Below are 21,456 nucleotides of genomic sequence, written 5' to 3'. Positions count from 1 at the left end.
TAATTATTATTTTATATTAGACTAAAAATAATAGCACATTCAAAATTATAATTACAAAAACGTGATAAAAAAGCGGTTGAAAATAGGAATGTATTTAAATAAGGCAGTGTATAAGCAAATTGAATGTGCCATATATTTTAGTGTTGTGCCTCTAATTTACCAAAGTTCTTCATAAAAAACCGATATTTTTACAATGCAATCATTAAAAAAAAAAGAGGTGTCAACTATCCAGCTACTTACCAACATGAGTCGTATCAAAATTATTGTTCTATTTTTTTGTGTGCGAGTGGAATTTATTCGCTTTCATTTTAATTTCCTTAAAAAATAGTTTAAATATTCGCAAACATCGGTATTTAAGAAGAAATTTGTCAACTAGAGGCATATTTAAAATTAACAATAATACTTTTGCATGAGGCATACCGTGCTTAATAATACAAAACTTCGACTATTTAATAAAAATAATCCACTGTCTATATAAAAAATGTTTATTTGTAACAAAGGAAGTTTCTAGAATAGAATAATAAAGAAATATAAAGTTTTGGGTAAATAACGAAATGACTCGATTCTAATCCCATATTTATAAAATGGAAATGGAATTTTACAATGATTACTGATTAATTAAATTTGTACACTTATTGGTTTGAAAATTAATAATAATAATTGATATTACCACTTTATTATTATTAAAACCACCAATATGATCTGCAGTTTTCGAATAAATTCCGATTTCTAATTAAACATTGCAATTTAATACAATAGAAATTATACTATGTATTTCAACCTGGTTACATATCTTGATATTTATACACGTTGTTTTCTCTTTCCTTCTTATGATCCATAACTTGAGAGTGAAAGAAACAAAACACTGATTGAACCTTCAAAATGTTTTGTCTCTTTCCACACACCACACGACTCGAGAGCAAAAGAGACAAAACACATTCAATTACCATAAAAAGACATGTTTATTAATATGTTTCTTATACTGAAGAAAGTGACGCACATACACTAGTATATACACATTTCAAGTCAATTCGTTTGGTCAGCAGGCTATAACCGCACTTAATACACAGTAAATAAGGTCCATTGTGGCGTTCGCTCACAGAGTGTGGAATATGTCCCTAGCGTTATTCTTGGAATAACGCTTGTAGGAACACTCGCTGAATCAGCTGCCGCTGTAAAGTCAGTAAAAAGATCAATAAATGCTATAATGAAACTTTAATCTAAGTTTGAATCATATGTAAATATTAATTTCTTGGTTAGGATTTAATAATGATTTAAGGTTGATATATTATACATCCCGAGATATTTATGGTTATATGATCAATTTGATACAATTCTTAAAACAGAGCATAATTTTATTTGTAGAGGGTAGTTTCATACAAATTTAATGATGGTCATAAATTCGACAATTTTTTTTCTAATGTTTCGCAATTACAATTTCTCTCAAGGCATATTATATTATTAATTCATTTTTTATTATACAATTTTGGAATATAATTAGTCCGGAACATAATATTAGATGCTACAATCGCACCAACCATGCTATTTATTGGCAACCCAGTAAAAACTGGTTACTCAGGGCATATTCCCTATAAATCCACCTACCTTCTATTAGCCAAGGCCCTCCTCCTGGCGGTCTGCCGCTGGTGTTCAAACTCGAAGTCCTCCTCAGTGAGGTTGAGCCTCTGCATGTGATACATCAGATATTCCTCTCCAAGGACACTCTCTGGAGGGTGTCGGAGTACTTCTAGCGTTTCGCAGAGACCGTTCGCTCGTTTGCGGACTTTCGCAGGCCCTAGGGCTCCCGCTAGAATCACTAGCGCCGCTTTGAATAGCACCTGTGGAATTGTATTGATAAGTAAAAATATGTTGCGACAGTAATGAAACGTAATGGTGTTAAAGCTATGAGAAATGGATATTAAATTAAAGGTTATAGTCCACAGTATTACAATATTATTTCCTACAGTAAGGAATCGCCTTTGATGTCGCGCGATGCCGCCGCCAGCGTAGGTAATTACGCTGCCACACGAAAATACGCTAGGGTTGCAACAAATGGGAAATAAAACAATTGTGATTATTAATATTATGATGAAATCTTTATTCATATGTACATTCAAAATAATTGCGATTATTAAATCTGATGTAATTATTTGTTCATAAATATATAATTACAGATAATTTGGAAAATCCAAAAGTGCACGCCTCATAATTTTTTTTTAATAATTATTTATTAATTATTATTTTTATTTATTTAATAACAATTAAACCACATCGAATCAGACCCTGAAAAATGAAAGGGTTCTATTCCTGAGCATACTCAAGCGTAAGAGAAAAAAAAAGACTCGATTAGTAAAGTATTTCGGTCGCTATCGTGTTAACAAGAAAATCCTCCGCACATACAGACACACGGACGTCCAAGACAGAACTTTTCTAAACTGTTTTTTAACTAGTTTAAATAACAAAAATGACATCAAAAATATCATGAATGTTAAAAATAGTGTTTTTTCTTAATATGTGTGTGTATGTATTATCTTACAAGTGCAATGTATGATACATAAAGACATTTTAAGTTTGAAAAATCAGATGTTTTGCGCGAAGTGACAGTAGTACCCACCTCAACGCTTCGCTTATGAGGCGTGCAATATTGCACTGCTAAATATTATTTACGTGGACACTTTATTTTTGGATGTTCTTAATTGTATATTATAACATTTAACTAAGTAATGCATTCGCATTGGGATGTACAATCTGATTAGAAAATAATGAGGACAACATATACATAGCTTTGATTTTAATTCAACAGATACAATTAATACAATCTTTCTGAAATAGTTTCCTTCTGGGATTTCAATGTAGATTTACATTCGTAAACCGAACAGTTTGTGCGCGCCATAATAGAATATGTAAGTACCTATGTGTAATAAAATTATTACACAAAAAATACGACTGCGTCATCCTTTCGCGCTAGGTAAAGCAAACTAAGCGTGTTCGCTTTACGCGGCCCGCGTCGCCCGACCCCCGCCAGTTCCCCTCCGTTTCTCTGCACAAGTACATTCGTCGCACTACTGTAGGAAATAATGGTAATACTGTGTTATAGTCCAACCCAAAAAGTCATAGTAACGAACTTGACTGAATTCCTTAGTATCCAGCTCACCTTGAACCCTCGTACAAAATAGACCCAGATAAAAATTATTAAATACTAGGGATAGCAAATTTTTCTGAAAGGAAACATTCCTTTTTCAAATTTTATTTTATTATTCAAATCGATAGAAACAATATAAAAGATAATTTATTGTTAATTTCTCGTAAAAATTTTTTGGTCTATTTTATACATACACTAGCTTTCCGCCCGCGGCTTCGCCCGCGTTTTCAGAGAAAAACCCGTTCCCGTAGGATTTCCGGGATAAAACCTATCCTATGTCCTTTCTCGAGTATCAAAATATATATATACCAAATTTCATGCAAATTGGTCCAGTAGTTCAGGCGTGATTGAGTAACAGACAGACAGACAGACAGAGTTACTTTCGCATTTATAATATTAGTATGGATTGATAATGTATCCTCTTGGACTTTGCGTAGTCAGTTTTTCTGTTGATTCTTTGTACTAACCTTGACCCCCTCACACAGGAAGCAGTCCCACACTCGCAACAAGCTGTCCCACGGCAGCGTGCGTGTGAGTGCACACAGGAACCACTCGGTCGCGTACAGCACCGGCTCCACGCGGTGCTTCGCGAGGTGCCGGTGCACTGCTGGTGCCGTGCGACGTAATAACGCGTGTAGGATGTCGCCGTCGCGTTGGAGCACCTGATGCACCAATTAAACTCAACTCAACTTATTTATTTAACAAGACTTTGTTTAAAAGCGCTTTTGAGTCGTCAGAATACAGAAAAAATAGTTCGGAAAGCAGAGATGGGATGAGAGAACAAGAACCTCCATAATTGCTCTTTTAAAATCATAACATATTTAAAATAATAATCATGCCAGAGAACTGTTTGGTGTTTGGAATGTAAGGGGGAACACTTATGTGTATAAAAAAGTGATCTAGCAAATAGACAAGTAACAAATCGACCAGATATAGGAACTATACTTCGAAAATCATCATGAAAAGTGGATAGTGTTCAGAATATTATTACAAAAAACATAAATATGACAATATTTGATAGAAATTTTCAATGTTAACCTTTTTTTAATAAAATCAATATGTTTATAAAATGTGTCTTGATCCATTCTAACTATAAAATCAAATTTCAAACCCAAAGTACACATTACACAACAAATCATTACTTATAAAAATCTCTTACCTCTAAGCCAGGATTGTAGTACCCGCTAAGGTACTTATCGCTGATGCTGACCAGACACCAGAAAGCCTGCACGGACGGCATGTGCATCAGCAGGAACGCGGCCACCGGCGCCTGCGCTTGGAAGTAGCCCACCTTCGGATTCAGCACTGAATACGCTTTCAGCACTGAGAACAGCTCTTGTTGCCTAAAAGGGGGAAATTCATATATTGGTGACTAGTTTTCCGCCCGCGACTTCGCCCACATTTTCAAAGAAAAACCCGCATAGTTCCCGTTCCCTGCGATTTTCAGGATAAAAACTATCCTATGTGTTAATCCAAGTTACCCTCTATATGTGTGCTTAATTTAATTGTAATCGGTTAAGTAGTATTTGCGTGAAAGAGTTACAAACACACACATACACGTCCATCCTCACAAACTTTCCCATTTATAATATTCGTAGGAAGTAGGATAGGATATTAGGATAGTAGGATACAGTACAGAAACGTGTAAGCTCCAAAAATAGTGCATCTATTTCGATCTAGTAGCTTAACCGAACTATTTCTAGATCGTAACTTGGAGTCTGGACACTATGCCTTAATTGTTCATCTGGCTAGCATTGGATAATGACACATTACGAATTATGTTATTTCCTATAATATTCTATTGATTCATTATTTACAATTGTTATCACAAGTATTCATTAGTCATCAAATAATCCCTATCAGCAAAGCTAACCAATATAATAAATCCCTCATACATTACGAAACTCAAGTACGCAATCATCAATGTATGAAATATAACTAGCACCGACGTCATTAAACAGTTGGTCGAATGGGTGACATCACCTGAGGTAATCCCCTATATCCTGTCCCCTTGCGATAAACGAAACCCCCCGTGCCTATATTTGGCGCAGACTACTGTGAACGCACCTTCCTTTGGCGCACCATATTTATAGATGAGAGCGTGATTTGTTTATAGCCATCATGTTTGTTTAACATTTGCATGTGCAGGTTCAATTAACCAAGTATTGTTTAATGTGTCATTGTTTTTGTCGATTATTTGTTCACCAACATTATTATGATGAAACTTGTAAGTTCGGAAAAGGTAATATGTGGAAAAACTGCTGTAATTAAATGTTTTTTGGAACCTGTTATTTGTGTAATGTTTGTAGCTATAAGCAGGGAATAGATTTTTAGGTCAATAATTAATAATAATTTAGATCAATGATCAATAATTTAAATCATCTAGCAAGGCAACGTTCCACTACAGTGTATTTATTAGCTATAATGATTTCTATTTACAGAGCACTATTTAAAACATTTTCCCCTTTAATTTAATGATCGCATCTTAAATCCATTAAGCATATTACAAAACAGTCATCATACTTAACGACTACTGCTGTGACTATTCCAAAACATTTCTCATTTGCGGAATTCCGGAAACTAACGCAAAGTGAGTCAGTAAGAATTTTATTTATTGAATAAGTAAGCATTAAAATTGATATCCAATAGTCGAATAAACAAGTCGCCAATCGCGTGCTACAATATAGTAAAGAAATAAAGAAATATTGGCAGCGTCCTATTTCAAGGAAATGTCTTAAACATAGACAGCATACCTAGTTTGCATGCAATGTGTAGCCATGAAAATATTCGATCTATTACACGCAAGAATTCGTTTCGATTACTTGATTATAGGAATAATATAATTAGCTTTAATCCGCAATTTTGTCTCTATGTCTCTCACTACGTTTATGTATGTTTGTCTGTGTATGTTTAATAATGGGATTACACTGGTAATCCACAAAGAAATTTCTGGTTGTTTGACATAAACTCTATTGACCTAAAAATCTAGAAACCATTGGTATATTAGGCATTATATGGCATATTGGCAATAATAATTCAATTAAATAAATATCTAGATCATTCGTGTCCCTTGTGATACACACCCACACACCCAACACCACAAGAAATACTTGACCAAAACAATATACTATTTCATAAATCATTAGGTTATCGTTTTAGTTACCCTGCTGACCCTACTATTCACGTGTAGGTAAAAAAAAAACAATATAAATCTACTATTTCAGGAATCATAAGATTATCATATTCATTACTCCTGATCCTTCATTTAAATCTAACAACCACTCACCCGAGTCCCTCCTCCCGTATGAACATCTCGTGGTATGGGAACTGCCTGTGCAGGTCCTTCCTGATGTCCTCCATGCACTTCGGGTCGCCGGGCGCTTGCAGCAGCTCCTCGTACTCGTTCGGATGTTTCTCCAACAGCAATTGGCCACCGCATAGGTACAGCCATGCTTTTGGTCGCACTGACGCTGGTATACCTGCAATTGTTTGAGTTTTAATAGCAACTTGGACTAAGAATTAGTATTTTCTGGTCTGTTATTTATTTGTATCTGGATTATAATTTGCTATGTACCGATTATACATTCGATATTAGTCTAGTTATCCAAAACTTAAAATGATTGAATGTATACGGTGACACGGTTGTTCCTCTATTTACAAAATCATTATGCCACCATACCCATCACTTAATTAATGGCAACGAAATTAAATGAAACAGCTGCTACCCAATAAGTACATATTTTCACAAAAAATTGGAGATATTAAACTTCCAGGTTTCTAGAAGTTCTTCTCAGCCTAAATTCAAGAACAAACTCAATATTGCTTACGTTTGTGTCGACAAAATAGCAACAATTAGCATTTACACTTGATTCCGCAGTCGTCTGACTAAACAATCATTAGTTTCATTAACCAGAGCGTGATAATTAGCCGAAAATTTCAACTTCATACGCTTAGTACAGACTCTGCGTACAAATTCAATTTTACATTTTGCTTAAAATATGCAGATTACGAATTCATAAACTCTCTCTACTTTCAAGTAAAAGTGTTTGATATTTTTATAATGTATTATAGTGTCGTGATTATATATGTATTATAATATTTCATAAATAGTTATGTATTAAGTACATAACATAAACATTAAAAAATCTTCCAGAAACTGCAGAAATACTAAAGGTATATCTATATTCTTTGCCTCTGATGAAATAGGCAATAAATGGGCAAGATTAATATTTAAGACTATCTGGTATCCTTCGAACCATCGCAATTCACAGACTTCCTGATCAACACTTGTATCAACAACACAATAACTTTTAACAATGACTAACAACATAATACAAAATATAACCATCACCATCTGCTCACCTTTCCGACACCTCTCTCGAACCTTCTTATAATTCCTGCTCATGAACGCCTCCCAGTTGTTCAGCATTCGGAGCCACTTCTGTTCCCGCTTCAGTATTGTACTTGGCGATACAGTCCTTTTTCTGTAACAATAATGAATTAAATACTTAATTAAAACCATCATTAAAGGTAATCAGGTCATCTAGATGTGTATGAAATTGATACATATTTAATTGAAGATCTCCTAATGGTGTGTTTTTAAACATATTTTTATCGTAGAATATTCAATTACATAAAAAGGCATATCGATCACGGATTCTAATCTAGATTCGAGCCTGAGGGAAATAGTACATTTGTGTTTACAAAAGAAAATGAGCAAATATATTGCCTGCCGCATTTCCCAAGGGTACAGAGTCAGGTCAAAACTCAACATATTATAATAATATAGGTCATGTTTACTGAAATATATTCTTGTTTTATGCCATATACATTTTCGATGATCTGGGCCGTATAAGGACCTCTTATTTCCTTTTACGCCGTAAAATGAACTGACTGGCAAATTCATATTTTTATGATCGTAATAACCAGCCGTGGTTAATTATGGTGTAACTATTATGGTATTATATGAATTTATATACTATAAACTATAAACTGACTAGGAATCAGAGATTAATACGGCCCCTAATTATGTACAAACTTATTATGTTAAAGCTTGTTGGAAAAGAAAATGATAGCTCTCAATACATGATTGTAAAAGTACCACAGACACTTAATTCACATTAATAATGGTAAACAATGAAACTGCTTCAACAACCTCAGAGAAATGAAGAGCTAATTTGTACGCGGAACCGCGTTGATGGTTCCCTTAATTCATTCGATTTCAAGTCGATACCTCTTGAAGTATATTTGCGAATAAGTGGGTATTCTATGGTTGAATATAGGTGAAGATGATAAATCTTGAGGCACGAACACTATGTTTTGATTTGATGTCATAAAATGTATACTTGTGTTCTTAATAATCTACCAAATTCTAAACATAAACAAAACTATGATGAGTGGCGTTTAGAATGCGTAAAATTCAAGAAATTGTTGAAAAAAAGTATTTCAGATATAAAGCTGCTTTAACTATATTTTGCTTTACTATTGGTTCTTTGTATCGAATCACAAAAAATGACTAGTTCATCGAACTTTTGTGCACTAATTCATTTAACTTTTTTTATAATAATTAAAGCAAAGCAAGAGCGTATGACTACTGTACAATTATTTTATCAGTGTCTTGTTTACAAGTGTTACAATGTGTATTGTGTATGTAACACGCCACTTATTCCAGTCAGTCAGTTATGAAGTCGTCATGTAAATCATATTGCAATAAACAAGTTAATTTGAATAAAAAACCTCTTGCAGCTAGTGTGAAAAATGTTCGGTAAATTTTCGATCGTAGGTATAATTCATATAGCAATAATGAATTTACTACCTCATCGTTTATGTGAGAACAAAAACTTCTTTTGAGAAAAACTCCATCAAGATTTAAGTTTCACCACGCAAAATAAAATACGAAATACATAGTTACCTGCAATTCCTATATCTGAGGTCTCAAAAACTTCTTGAAGTTGGTTTTAACAAATAAATGGAATGACAGGACAGATAAAAACATTATTGATTATTGTGCAAGTAGACCGCACTTGTGACCATGCAAGAGCATCGACAGATTATCACACGCAGGCACGCATCATTAACGGCTTAGGTATATTATTCAATTCCACTCAAATATTATTCAAAATCAAATCTGGTATTTGTCAAAATATTCTTCCAATGAAATGATTAACATAAATTAGCATAATTACTTAAAAAACTAGTATTAGTTCATTATAAATTCGTCAATACCTATAATTAAATGAGGACCTATTTATTGTCACCAACATAAAATTATATCTGACGTCACTGTATGTTTGCCAAACAATCTCAGACGAGGTGTAAACACGTTGAAATCAACAAACTATTATCGTCATAGTGACTTATCAATGGGTCGATAGATATCGGAGTGGGAAGATAATTATATAGGTCATTCATACTTCCAGTGAATATACGATACCTAATGCGATTTCAATTACACACATTTTCAGTGATTATTATGGTAGTAAAATGTTTTACACATACTAATTTTCCAGCATAAATACCTACAGTACATATATTGTAAGGTTAAGACGAATACGCTTATCAATTTTATCAATGGAACTATAAAATGAAACTGTTTAAATTACAAATGAAAACTACACTTACAAGCTGATAAGGTAACCAATGCATACGCTTTACTTTCTATTTGTTAGCAAAATTCGAGAAATCAAAAATAAGAAATTTTCTTTTTTGTACGATTTCTTAATTTCTCGTGTATCAAGGTACAGATTTCTTTGAGTTATTAACTAATCCTGTCATGATTCATTCATTAAATTCCACCGTGATTCATTCTAATAGACAGTCCAACTCTTGCAAGCACCACCCCTTGATCACTTAATCTAATGGAAACCTTCGATCGAGATTCTACGATCTAACTTCACCTACAATTTATTTATACACCCATAACGGTGGAGAAGACAAGAGTCATATTTACAGTGACTGATATACCTACCTTTATCTTAACGAAATGACGCATTCACCTTCACGCGTTCAACACAACAAACAGCTGAACAAACTTCGTATTAAGGTCTGTCTTATCAATTTATGGAGAAATTGCAACTCTTCATATGTACATTCTCTTATATTTTGTGAACCATTAGGTCGTGTTCTATGCCATTAGTATACCATAGGAAATGTACACATTTATGATAAGGGACACACCCCGTACCTCGGCATAAATAATTTGTTGCAAAAGATTTGTAACGTTTACATTGAAATTTAGCCCTTAGGGTTTGTCTATAAAAGCTTCTAGTAAAGCACAAACGAATAACCTTGAGATAGTAGCCAATTCAAGTACAAGGTCGAAGGTGAACATTGAAGACCCCTTCACGGTCAGGTAATTCATCCTGAGACGTAATACACATAAACAAAATATACCAATAACGTACTCATGAGGGGAATGATCATCTATGTAATTTGAGAGTTCCTTTCCTAACAAAAAAGGACCACTTTCAAAATATACATTCCAATCTATTCCAATTTTGCAATACGTTTATTATCAACAAGTTTACCAAACAAGCATCATAAAACCTGCACGATTGGCGATTATACACCTACGCCTACGTACGTACGCGTTTGAAAATGATTTATGAAAAAATTCCTTTCATGCATATGGATTTTTCGAGCACGAAAGCAATAAAAGTTCTAATTGCCGTCGGCGCCAGAGCGGCTGCATTCGTTGCTTTAATTACTTTTATGAGAAATTCCTCATTCGCCAGTTACGGCACGACGTTATTATGGGCCATTGAATCATATGGGAAAACCTTTTTATACGGCACTAGAAAGTGTACAACGCATTCAGACTAGTTAGTATTTAATGGGTTGGTTCTTGTTACTGTAGAATCTTTGTTTTACTTATTCATGGTACATGGTTCACGTTTTACAGGGGGGAAATAGAAAGTGGCATGATAAGCGACACGCCAGCCATAAACCTCCATAACAATTAACATTAACAACAACAATTATTTGACACATTATTTTTAATGACCGGCGCCTTTTAAAGCCCTCCTATTTCCGCACATATTTGTACTAACATATTATATTATGTAGAATGTAGGTAACTAACAAGGAAACAATAACTAAAATAGGGAACATGCTAAAAGTATAGATTTATCTTCATTTCAATGTCCTCTGTATTTTCATGTCTATTGCAGATTCCTCTCTACTACCAAAAGTCGCCAATCCATTTTACATCAAGAACATTCATATAAATGTATAGTAAATTTATCTAGATTACAAGATTGTCTTATTTAATAATTTGTCAGTTAAAACGGATTAAATGGCATTGCAGCGCCTAAACAAGGCCTAAACATCAAACATGAAGGCCGACTGTGCAATTTAAAAATTAATGTGTGCACTTATTTCAACATTCTCAGCAAACGTAATAAAAATGAGTTAGTATATGCTATTGGTGCAACCAACTTTCTAACAAATAAGTTTCTTCTTCGGCAAATATTCAGACGTTCAATTTCCAGGTTTCGTTATCACATAAAAACTCACACGTCGAGTGTACGTGGGTAAAATAATTTCCCTACGGACTGAATCTTATTGCGAGGCAATAAGGGCTATTCAATTTACATATGAGAGTTTAATTATCACAATCGAATGCAATGCTTTGTTGCAAGCATAAATTTGGGAAGTTTTTCAGTAATATTTTCATACCTAACTCCGAGCTGTCTAATTAATATTTTCAAAGTAGACTCTAGTCAATTACAAATTGTTTATTGTTATAGAATATATTTGGGATTGTTTTTGATTTCATTTGGCTTATGATAAGATTATATTCGCCAACAACTATAGAACTGCGAAGTTGGCCATACAGCCCAGAAAAAGTAGACTTCTTGCTTATTCGTGATAATAAATTTATTCGATACTTGGCAACAGTGACCTAGTTTTGAAAATTAATATAAGTAAATTAAAAATTAAAGTACATAGTTACAGGAGTGCTATTAATTTACTGTAAGCCTGCAACAGCCCGAGATTGCGTTCAGAAATTAAAGTGTCCTTGTAAATTGTGCCAGATATTTTTAATGAAGAGCGCTGGCAACTCGAAGTGGTAAAAAAATCCTTTACATTTTTAAACCTTCGTTGTTTTTTTTTGGGTCAAATTTGTTTTTGCCTACTCCTAACAGCCTGTAGCAATTATTTAAAAAATATTTTCAAATTTAAAAAGGATTTTTTAAGACTAACTTCAAAAAATCTGTACGTATAATTAATAATATTATTGTAATAAAAATTTTTATCTTCGATAAAAATTCTATTTTTTTATAGGTACATCCTAGAAAAACTTAAAAAAAAAAATCTCCATTGTACGCCTCATTATCGCTAACAAGCAAATTTCCACTTTCTTTACATCTACAGTTTTAAAGGAATAAAAGATAAGGGTGACACAAGTCCTATTGGGCGTTCAACAACGACGTGCTCAAGTTGTAACGCAAGGCTTTGTTTCAGGCCAATCTTTAGTACCTATAGTCTAGAGTCTACATCCTAGACAGTCTGTGTATGAGAACTATTGTATATTGCTATGTAGCTCGCATACGACCCTTGTTTGTTTCGAGAATTTGAGCAACGATTCTATCGTATTTTTTCATTTTTATACAAAATAGACCGGGAGATACTGACACAAAATTTCGAGTCATTTGTAACAGGATGGCGGTTCTACAGGGGTCTTATTACGCAATGACAAAAAGAAAAACGATGGTGTGAACGCTGGTACCGGTGGCTTAGTCGCGTGGGCGTTAGTCGAACTCGTTGGAAAAATAGCGAAGTCAAACGATTTGTAACACAAACATTTTAGAATTTACCGATAGCCCATAAAAAAGAAGTAGGCGGTAGTGTCATGCCATACTTTTCCAGTGTGACTTACAGCCCGCCATACCGACGCGAATGTGTTGATTTAAAAAAAACAATTCAACCATTTGTACCAGGCTAACTTTTGCACAGCTAACCATCGTCGTGCAGCCATTTACGAAAATCGCCATGCCATACTTTTCGGACGATTCCAAATGGTCGCCATACCGCCGAAAATCTGCAAATTTTTTTTTTCGCCGAACCATTTGTAACACCCTAATTTTTTTTTTCAACAACTCCTAAATGATTATAAATAGAAGTGTGATAATGCCATACCTGTGGGAGGTGGTGAATGTGTATAAGATTTTTTTTTATTGTATGATTTTATTCGTATTTTGAACGATTTGTAACAGTATGGCATTAATCTTTCCTATAAGTTTGAGGTTCAACAAATATAAATACAAAATTTCAAAGATCTAGGTGGTAGAAATCATCACTTCTATAAATTAATAATAAATTTATTTATGAAGTATGGCAGCACTTTTTCCCCCTACTAGAAGTATGGCAAATATAATAATGGTCACATTTTATCAAATACTCTCCAAAAATCCAAATGCAATACTGGTACAAAAAGTTTGGCAAAAAAAAAAATTTTTGCAGATTTTCGGCGGTATGGCGACCATTTGGAATCGTCCGAAAAGTATGGTATGGTGAGTTTCGTAAATGGCTACACGACGATGGTTACCTGTGCAAAAGTTAGCCTGGTACAAATGGTTGAATTGTTTTTTTTTTAATCAACACATTTGCGTCGGTATGTCGGGCTGTAAGTCACACCGGAAAAGTATGGCATGACACTACCGCCTACTTCTTTTTTATGGGCTATCGGTAAATTCTAAAATTTTTGTGTTACAAATCGTTTGTCTTTCGCTATTTTTACGACGAGTTCGACTAACGCCCACGCGACTAAGACGCCGGTACCAGTGTTCACACCATCGTTTTTCTTTTTGTCATTGCGTACTAAAACCCCTGTAGAACCGCCATCCTGTTACAAATGACTCGAAATTTTATGTCAGTATCTCCCGGTCTAAAACTACCAGTGCTTATTACTCGTAGTACGATTAATCAAACGTGACGTTAACAAATTGTAAAATATAATCGCTCATAAAAAGCCGCTTCTTCACAAGTAAGGCAAATGCGACAACAATAATTATTAGAATTTAATCCTAAGCGAATGTAAGATCAATCTGGTTGACTATCCTAGAGTTGTTAAAACTCCTCTAACTTTGCTACTACCTGCATTCCCACAGAATACAGATCTTTCTAATCAATATCACATTGATTAGATAACTACAACGGAATCTAATCATACATACACGAGACAAAAGAAAAATCGAAAACTAGTCTAAATGACTATTGTAACACAATAACTCACAATAAATTACAAGGTGCCTCCTGCTATGGACGTAAATGAAAATTGCGGCGCCTTTTATTGGTCAGGTCACCTGATGAACGTTGATTTGCTTTATCCGTACCCCCCAGTACATCTAGTTATGATTACTCATCATATTATTTATTGCCTAAGCCATATGTTTGGATAATTTTACATCTAGGTAAGAAGAAGAAAAACTGGGTATATACTCCATTACAATGAAGGATGTTCCTTTGCGAGTAACGGCGCTTTTTTTGTCGAGACTGCGGAGTGTAGTTGTAATATCCTTCCGAAGATATAAACGTATAAAACTGTAAGGATGTGTGTTTGTAATAGCTATTTGTTATTCAATGCCGCAAAAACCTTGCAACCGACTTTGAAAGCCGGGTGATAATTGAAAAGCTACAGCAAGTAGTCTAAAAGGAAGTAGCAGTCGATTTTCTACCATTTTGATGTAAAGAAATTTGAAGGGTGTTTAAAGTCAATTTCAGACAAGGGCTCTATGATATTTAAATTCGATTTTACTTAGCAAATATATTAACTACATCTGGAATTTCGGGACATAGATTATTACCTCGCGACTGAAATAAACTCATGCATTTACTCAATCTCTTCAATCACACGAAAAAAATGGAGTAAAAGTTGACACGTCCTCAATACAGTTACTAACCGTCGACTTAAGGGATTATCCTCTCAACAGTTCATTGTACCTGTCTACCGTGATGTTCTCTAAGCCACGATTACATTTCGCAAGTAATTACCGGATTGTAAGTGCGAAATTCGGTGCGCAACGGACGTAGTTTAGTGTACTTTGAAACTTGAATTTGGTTCGTAAGTCGTAACCTTGGTTTGTATTGTCAACATATTAGCGCCAACATCTCGTATTTATATAGGCGTGTCAAATTTCGTCTATTATAACAAAAGATTAGTTACTACTTTATTGAAAACATTAGAAATATGTCCTTATTACCATTTATAACTGTAAACATGAAAATGGCGAGAAACACTTGGTGTTACTGTTTTTTGTGTAGTTTCCTTTTGCCATTTACAAATTAACATACTACTTATTACTTTTTCTTTGGTTTTATCCTACGTTTATCACAATATTGCCATCAAAAATAGTAATTAAGCATTATAACAAGGGTTTGATTACACTGACATAAAAAAATATGTATTTAACAGAGCGAGGCTGACCTACAATGAACATTAAATGTATTCATTTCAGATTGTAAGATGTGTACATTGATGTTGACATGATATCATAAATGATAACGCTACATGTACAAGAAAACAAATACTAGATTTCTTATTTAAAATTAAATTTCCCACAGCCACTTATAAGTTTAGAATTTTTAACTCACAACTCTCTTATTTTTATGATGTATCAAAGCTACAACCCATGGGACAAAAATGCAGAAATAACATGGGATAACAAGTAAAAACTATTTTAAAGAATAAATGTTGAATTAAGCAGAATAAATATGGAGGATTTTATAATAAAATAGAAAATTATATAATGCAGCTTTAATATTAGTCCATTGAATAAAAAGTTCTAGAGTGCGTGAGTTAGTAACGTAAGATGTTTCTTCGGAAACATGTCAAGAGTCCCTAGGTAATAAACATACTAAAACCCCGGGACACTAGGAGGAGCCCCGGAGTGGGAGGAGGCGGGGAATGGGTCCATTTTTTCATTTTTCGCTTAAATCTCAAAAACGGTACATGTTAGAGAAAAACATTCAAGGAAAAGTTGAAAGGCCATAAACTTATCTACAAGTTGTACCTAAATCATTTTTTCCTATATCCTACCGTTTCTGAGTTATACGCAGTAATAAATGATTTTGGCTCAAACAATTTCCCCATACTACACATCAATCGATCAAAAAATATTTCTTTCTTCCAAAAAACTCGAATGTGCAACTTGTGACCGGTACTGATAGATTGCTCTTAATTAGGTCTATAGTTGGTAAAATAAACACATTCCTCCATGGAAGCCTTTAGGAGGAATGGATTGTCAAAATATTATATTAGGGCAGTTTGAGTTACTGAACTTGATCTTTTTATTTTTTTCTTCCAAAAAACTCAAAAGTGCAACTTGTGACCAGTACATATAGATTGCTCATAATGAGGTCTATCATTGATAAAAATACCAGATCCCACCACGGAGGCGTTTACGGGAAATTGAATTTTATTGGGGTAGTTACGATACTTGAACTTTTTATTTTTTTTCTTCCAAAAAACTCAAAAGTGCAACTTGTGACCGGTACAGATAGATTGCTCTTAATTAGGTCTATAATTGGTAAAATAAACACATTCCTCTATGGAAGCCTTTAGGAGGAATCCATTGTCAAAATATTATATCAGGGTAGTTTGAGTTACTGAACTTGATCTTTTTATTTTTTTCTTCCAAAAAACTCAAAAGTGCAACTTGTGACCAGTACTGATAGATTGCTCTTAATTAGGTCTATAATAGATAAAATAAACACATTCCTCCATGGAAGCCTTTAGGAGGAATCAATGGTAAAAATATTATATTAGGGTAGCTTGAGTTACTGAACTTGATCTTTTTATTTTTTTCTTCCAAAAAACTCAAAAGTGCAACTTGTGACCAGTACAAATAGATTGCTCATAATTAGGTCTATCATTGATAAAAATACCAGATCCCACCACGGAGGCGTTTACGGGGAATTGAATTTTATTAGGGTAGTTACGATACTTGAACTTTTTTATTTTTTTTCTTCCAAAAAACTCAAAAGTGCAACTTGTGAGCGATACCGATAGATTGCTCATAATTAGGTCTATCATTGATAAAAAAACCAGATTCCACCATGGAGGCGTTTAGGAGGTATTGAATTTTATTAGGGTAGTTACGATACTTGAACTTTTTAACTAACTACCCTAATAAAATTCAATTCCCCGTAAACGCCTCCATGGTGGAATCTGGTATTTTTATCAATCATAGACCTAATTATGAGCAATCTATCTGTACCGGTCACAAGTTGCACTTTTGAGTTTTTTGGAAGAAAAAAAATAAAAAGTTCAAGTATCGTAACTACCCTGATAAAATTCAATTCCCCGTAAACGCCTCCGTGGTGGGATCTGGTATTTTTTATCAATGATAGACCTAATTATGAGCAATCTATATGTACCGGTCACAAGTTGCACTTTTGAGTTTTTTGGAAGAAAATAATAAAAAGATCAAGTTCAGTAACTCAAACTGCCCTAATATAATATTTTGACAATCGATTCCTACTAAAGGCTTCCATGGAGGAATGTGTTTATTTTACCAATTATAGACCTAATTAAGAGCAATCTATCAGTACCGGTCACAAGTTGCACATTCGAGTTTTTTGGAAGAAAGAAATAGTTTTTGATCGATTGATGTGTAGTATGGGGAAATTGTTTGAGCCAAAATCATTTATTACTGCGTATAACTCAGAAACGGTAGGATATAGGAAAAAATGATTTAGGTACAACTTGTAGATAAGTTTATGGCCTTTCAACTTTTCCTTGAATGTTTTTCTCTAACATGTACCGTTTTTGAGATTTAAGCGAAAAATGAAAAAAATGGACCCATTCCCCCCTCCCCCCACTCCGGGGCTCCTCCTAGTGTCCCGGGGTTTTAGTATGTTTATTACCTAGGGACTCTTGACATGTTTCCGAAGAAACATCTTACGTTACTAACTCACGCACTCTAGACCCCCCTTGGAGGGACTCATTCAAAGGACTATATGTGAAAGAGTGAAATTGAGTGTAATTTCATGTGTGAATTACACACATGAAATTAACAATACTTACATAACATTTCTCTCAATCCAATTTAATGTGTAAGTTAATATTTATTTTACATATAATTTCAAAATATTATTATTATTTTTTTTTTATGTGAAGAGCAGGCAAACAAGCAGACGAGTCATCTGATGGTAAATGATAATCGTCGCCCACTTGCACCCACAATATATACCAAGGGGTATGGCGAGTGTGTTGCCGGCCTTTAAGGTAGAATAACCTCCACCTATTTTTTTTAAAATAAAAATTAAATACATAAAGTGCCACACAGTCATAAAATGACTCATAATATGTGTAATTGTAAATGGAAGACACGGACTTATGAAAATTTTTTTTACTATCTTAGGAGCCTGGTTTCACTTTAATTTGTAAAATTATTTGTAAAAGTAAATGATTTATTTAATCTATCATTGAAACACTGAAATTTGTACTAATAGGATTTTAATATAACTCTAGGAAATTTTTGCAATCAACTGTAATTTGTAAATTTCAATTAGTTAATAACTTTCATTTAAAAAATCGAAATATTGACTTCATTAGAATAAATTTATTAATTATTTAACAACATAGCATTGATGCAATTAGATTGATAATGAGTAAAATGTGTTTTGCAATAAAAACTTTGCTATAAAAAATTGAAATATTTTGATTTTCGAGAATCTTCGAGTTTATAGATTCTATATCCAAAGAAAATTAAACCTATTGAAAATGATTTAAGATTCAAAATGCTATTATCAGGTAAACTTGCTTAGAACATTGGAGAATATGTTAATTACTCAAAGTATGCATTCTAATTGTGTGAGACCATGTCTTCTCACTATTGTTATATAAAAATGAAGATTTTACACACACTACCTAATCATTGATGGTAAAATTCTTAATTACGGCTGTAATTAAGTTAGCTGCAATTATTTATACTGTTATTCATTTTATCTGATCTATATTATTATTAATACACTGCTACATTCAATAAAACTTAAATTTGTTTGTTGCAAAGCAATAATATCTGAGACAAATTTTGTGATTTAAAAAATAATTTTTGTATTCTTTAGTTTTTACAAAACTTTTAAGGTTTCCAGTAACACAAACTAGTTTTTTTTTTGACGTAGAACACACAATAACAATACCATTGGTTGAATGCAATATATTCATTTTGATATGTAATCATCACTTCTGTTTTATCAAAGTAAATGATATGAACATCACGCAATCAATATTAATGTTATTGTGATAATGAATTCAAATTAAATTTTGCAATATTGGTTATTGCCAAAATCATTAATTGAGGTTTAAGTGTAAAAGAGTATTGTAAATGGAAGGCTTCATACTAAATCATTATTCTTAAGTCAGCATAATGTTGCCTCTAAAATTACCTCATTTACTATGTTTTTAGTTATACAGATATATGTGTTACATTGTTTAATATGAAAACATGTATATGAACAATATAATACTAAGTTTATACATTTTCACCTCATTCCACTGAACTCAAAGGAAATACACTTGTTCATATTTCTAGTTGTACTGTACAAATACAAATCGTACACTGAAATGATAATATATATGTGGCTAAACGCAAAGAGACTTACGGTTCTGGACTATATTGAGCTCCTCCAAAGAAACCGTGTCTGTCTGGCTGCGTAGTGACGGAAGAACATATTGATGTAGTGTCCTGATCTCCACCAACACTCTTTACACTTTTTTGAAGAGACATTTTACTGCACTAATCTAGCAATCAAGAACTTAGTAACTCTATCATCACTACAGCACCACCCAAAACTTAAGATGTGGGCGTGCAATTAAATTACAAAACATATGTACAAGTGTTCCAATTGTATTTGCACTATAGATATTCACATAAATTCGGGCAGTCCACGGTATGCACTCAACATTCAATATCGCGGAAACACTTCATTTCGCAGATGGAGGTGACAAATATGGTAACAGAACGTGCTCAAAATAAAAACATTTCATAACTTTCATAGCAAATTTTTTAACAATTCGTAGGTGACGGCACCAGCCACAGATAATACAAAAATGTAAATTGCCATTTGACAAAACTAAGATTCCATTCCATTATACGTACGTCGTACAAGTTGTGTGTAGGTATCGAAAGTAACTGATTCGTATAATCTATATTTTGGCTTTCTACGTTTTGATAATCTGTCCTTAATGTTATCTGACAAATGACATTTATTTTGATCTAGGGTTGACAGTTGACACTTTAAATTTGAGGTTAAATGGATCTAAAATTATAGAAAAAATACCGAAATATTTTAATTTGTCTATGTGAGTTACATGCAGCAATAAGGAGATAACATTTGCAAATTTGTATATCAAAATGTTTACAATCAAAGATGTTCGAGTGGCTAAACAATTAGTAAGACTTAACTCAACCGCACCAACAGAGTTTGTTAATAGAAACCCTAGAAACTTAGAGCGAATGCGCATTGGAAGAAAACCTGATGGCTATCACTTAGATAAACCTGGACGAAAATTTTGGCATAAGTCTGTATTTAACCTATACATTAAATAAATGCAATATTTAGTTATCATATCCATGCAACCTAATCACTCAACTAAAACAACTATTTTTCAGACTTGTTATTACTCCAAGCACTAGAACAATTACTGCGCAAGTAGTACATTATATGAATGGACCTGTGGTTGAAGCTAAAACATCGGAATGGGCTTTAAAAAAACAACTGTATAGTGTTGTTGATACCTGTGCTTACATTAATTTAGGTAGAGTTCTGGCCCAAAGATGCCTAGAATTTGGAATATCTGAAGTGTATTGTGATTTGAAACCCTTAGAAGGAAGTAAAATCGAGAAATTTCTCAAAGAAGTAGAAAACGGAGGTATTAAATTGCAAGAGTTGGATGTCTATAAAAAACCAAATCCATGGGATCAGTTTAGACCAGAAAAGCCATGGGAAGTTACAGAAGAATAATTTTAACTAATATTTATTAAGAATGATTAGTGTTATTGTAGATATTAAAATAAATATGTAATAGAAGAAATAATATTTATTTACCTAGTTACTTCACTTTACAATATAATATTATTGTAAGTGCTCATTAATATGTGGGTTAAGTACCCACATACAATAATTTTCTCTACCATTTCTTTATCACAACAAGATAATATTATGTAATATTGCACGCCTCATAAGCGAAGCGTTGAGGTGGGTACTACTGTCACTTCGCGCAAAACATCTGATTTTTCAAACTTAAAATGTATTTATGTATCATACATTGCACTTGTAAGATAATACATACACACACATATTAAGAA

At 33.4% G+C, this 21,456-nt stretch overlaps 2 protein-coding genes across 2 annotated transcripts; one reads left to right on the top strand and one right to left on the bottom strand.

The window, feature by feature from the left end:
- Nucleotides 1-779: 779 nt before the first annotated feature.
- On the bottom strand, nt 780-20,187 carry wkd (TBC1 domain family member whacked). The gene is made up of 7 exons (XM_090114274.1): nt 19,751-20,187; nt 7,505-7,626; nt 6,429-6,621; nt 4,302-4,485; nt 3,610-3,804; nt 1,606-1,838; nt 780-1,172 (listed from the first exon to the last, which is right to left on the bottom strand). The coding sequence occupies exons 1-7, from the start codon at nt 19,873-19,875 to the stop codon at nt 1,163-1,165; spliced, it is 1,062 nt and encodes a 353-aa protein (XP_089970400.1). The 5' UTR covers nt 19,876-20,187; the 3' UTR covers nt 780-1,162.
- A 195-nt stretch (nt 20,188-20,382) lies between these two features.
- On the top strand, nt 20,383-21,185 carry mRpL18 (mitochondrial ribosomal protein L18). Its single transcript, XM_090114577.1, has 2 exons — nt 20,383-20,669; nt 20,761-21,185. Exons 1-2 carry the CDS (start codon nt 20,503-20,505, stop codon nt 21,110-21,112), a joined length of 519 nt encoding a protein of 172 aa, XP_089970703.1. The 5' UTR covers nt 20,383-20,502; the 3' UTR covers nt 21,113-21,185.
- Nucleotides 21,186-21,456: the final 271 nt, after the last annotated feature.

The sequence above is a fragment of the Colias eurytheme genome, chromosome 21 (assembly GCF_061535395.1).
Source record: "Colias eurytheme isolate Ceu_HAF_F1 chromosome 21, ilColEury1 Martin Lab GWU primary, whole genome shotgun sequence".
Lineage (NCBI taxonomy): Eukaryota > Metazoa > Arthropoda > Insecta > Lepidoptera > Pieridae > Colias > Colias eurytheme.
Note: the sequence above shows the minus strand (reverse complement) of the source record. Positions and strands in the feature narration are given on the sequence as shown.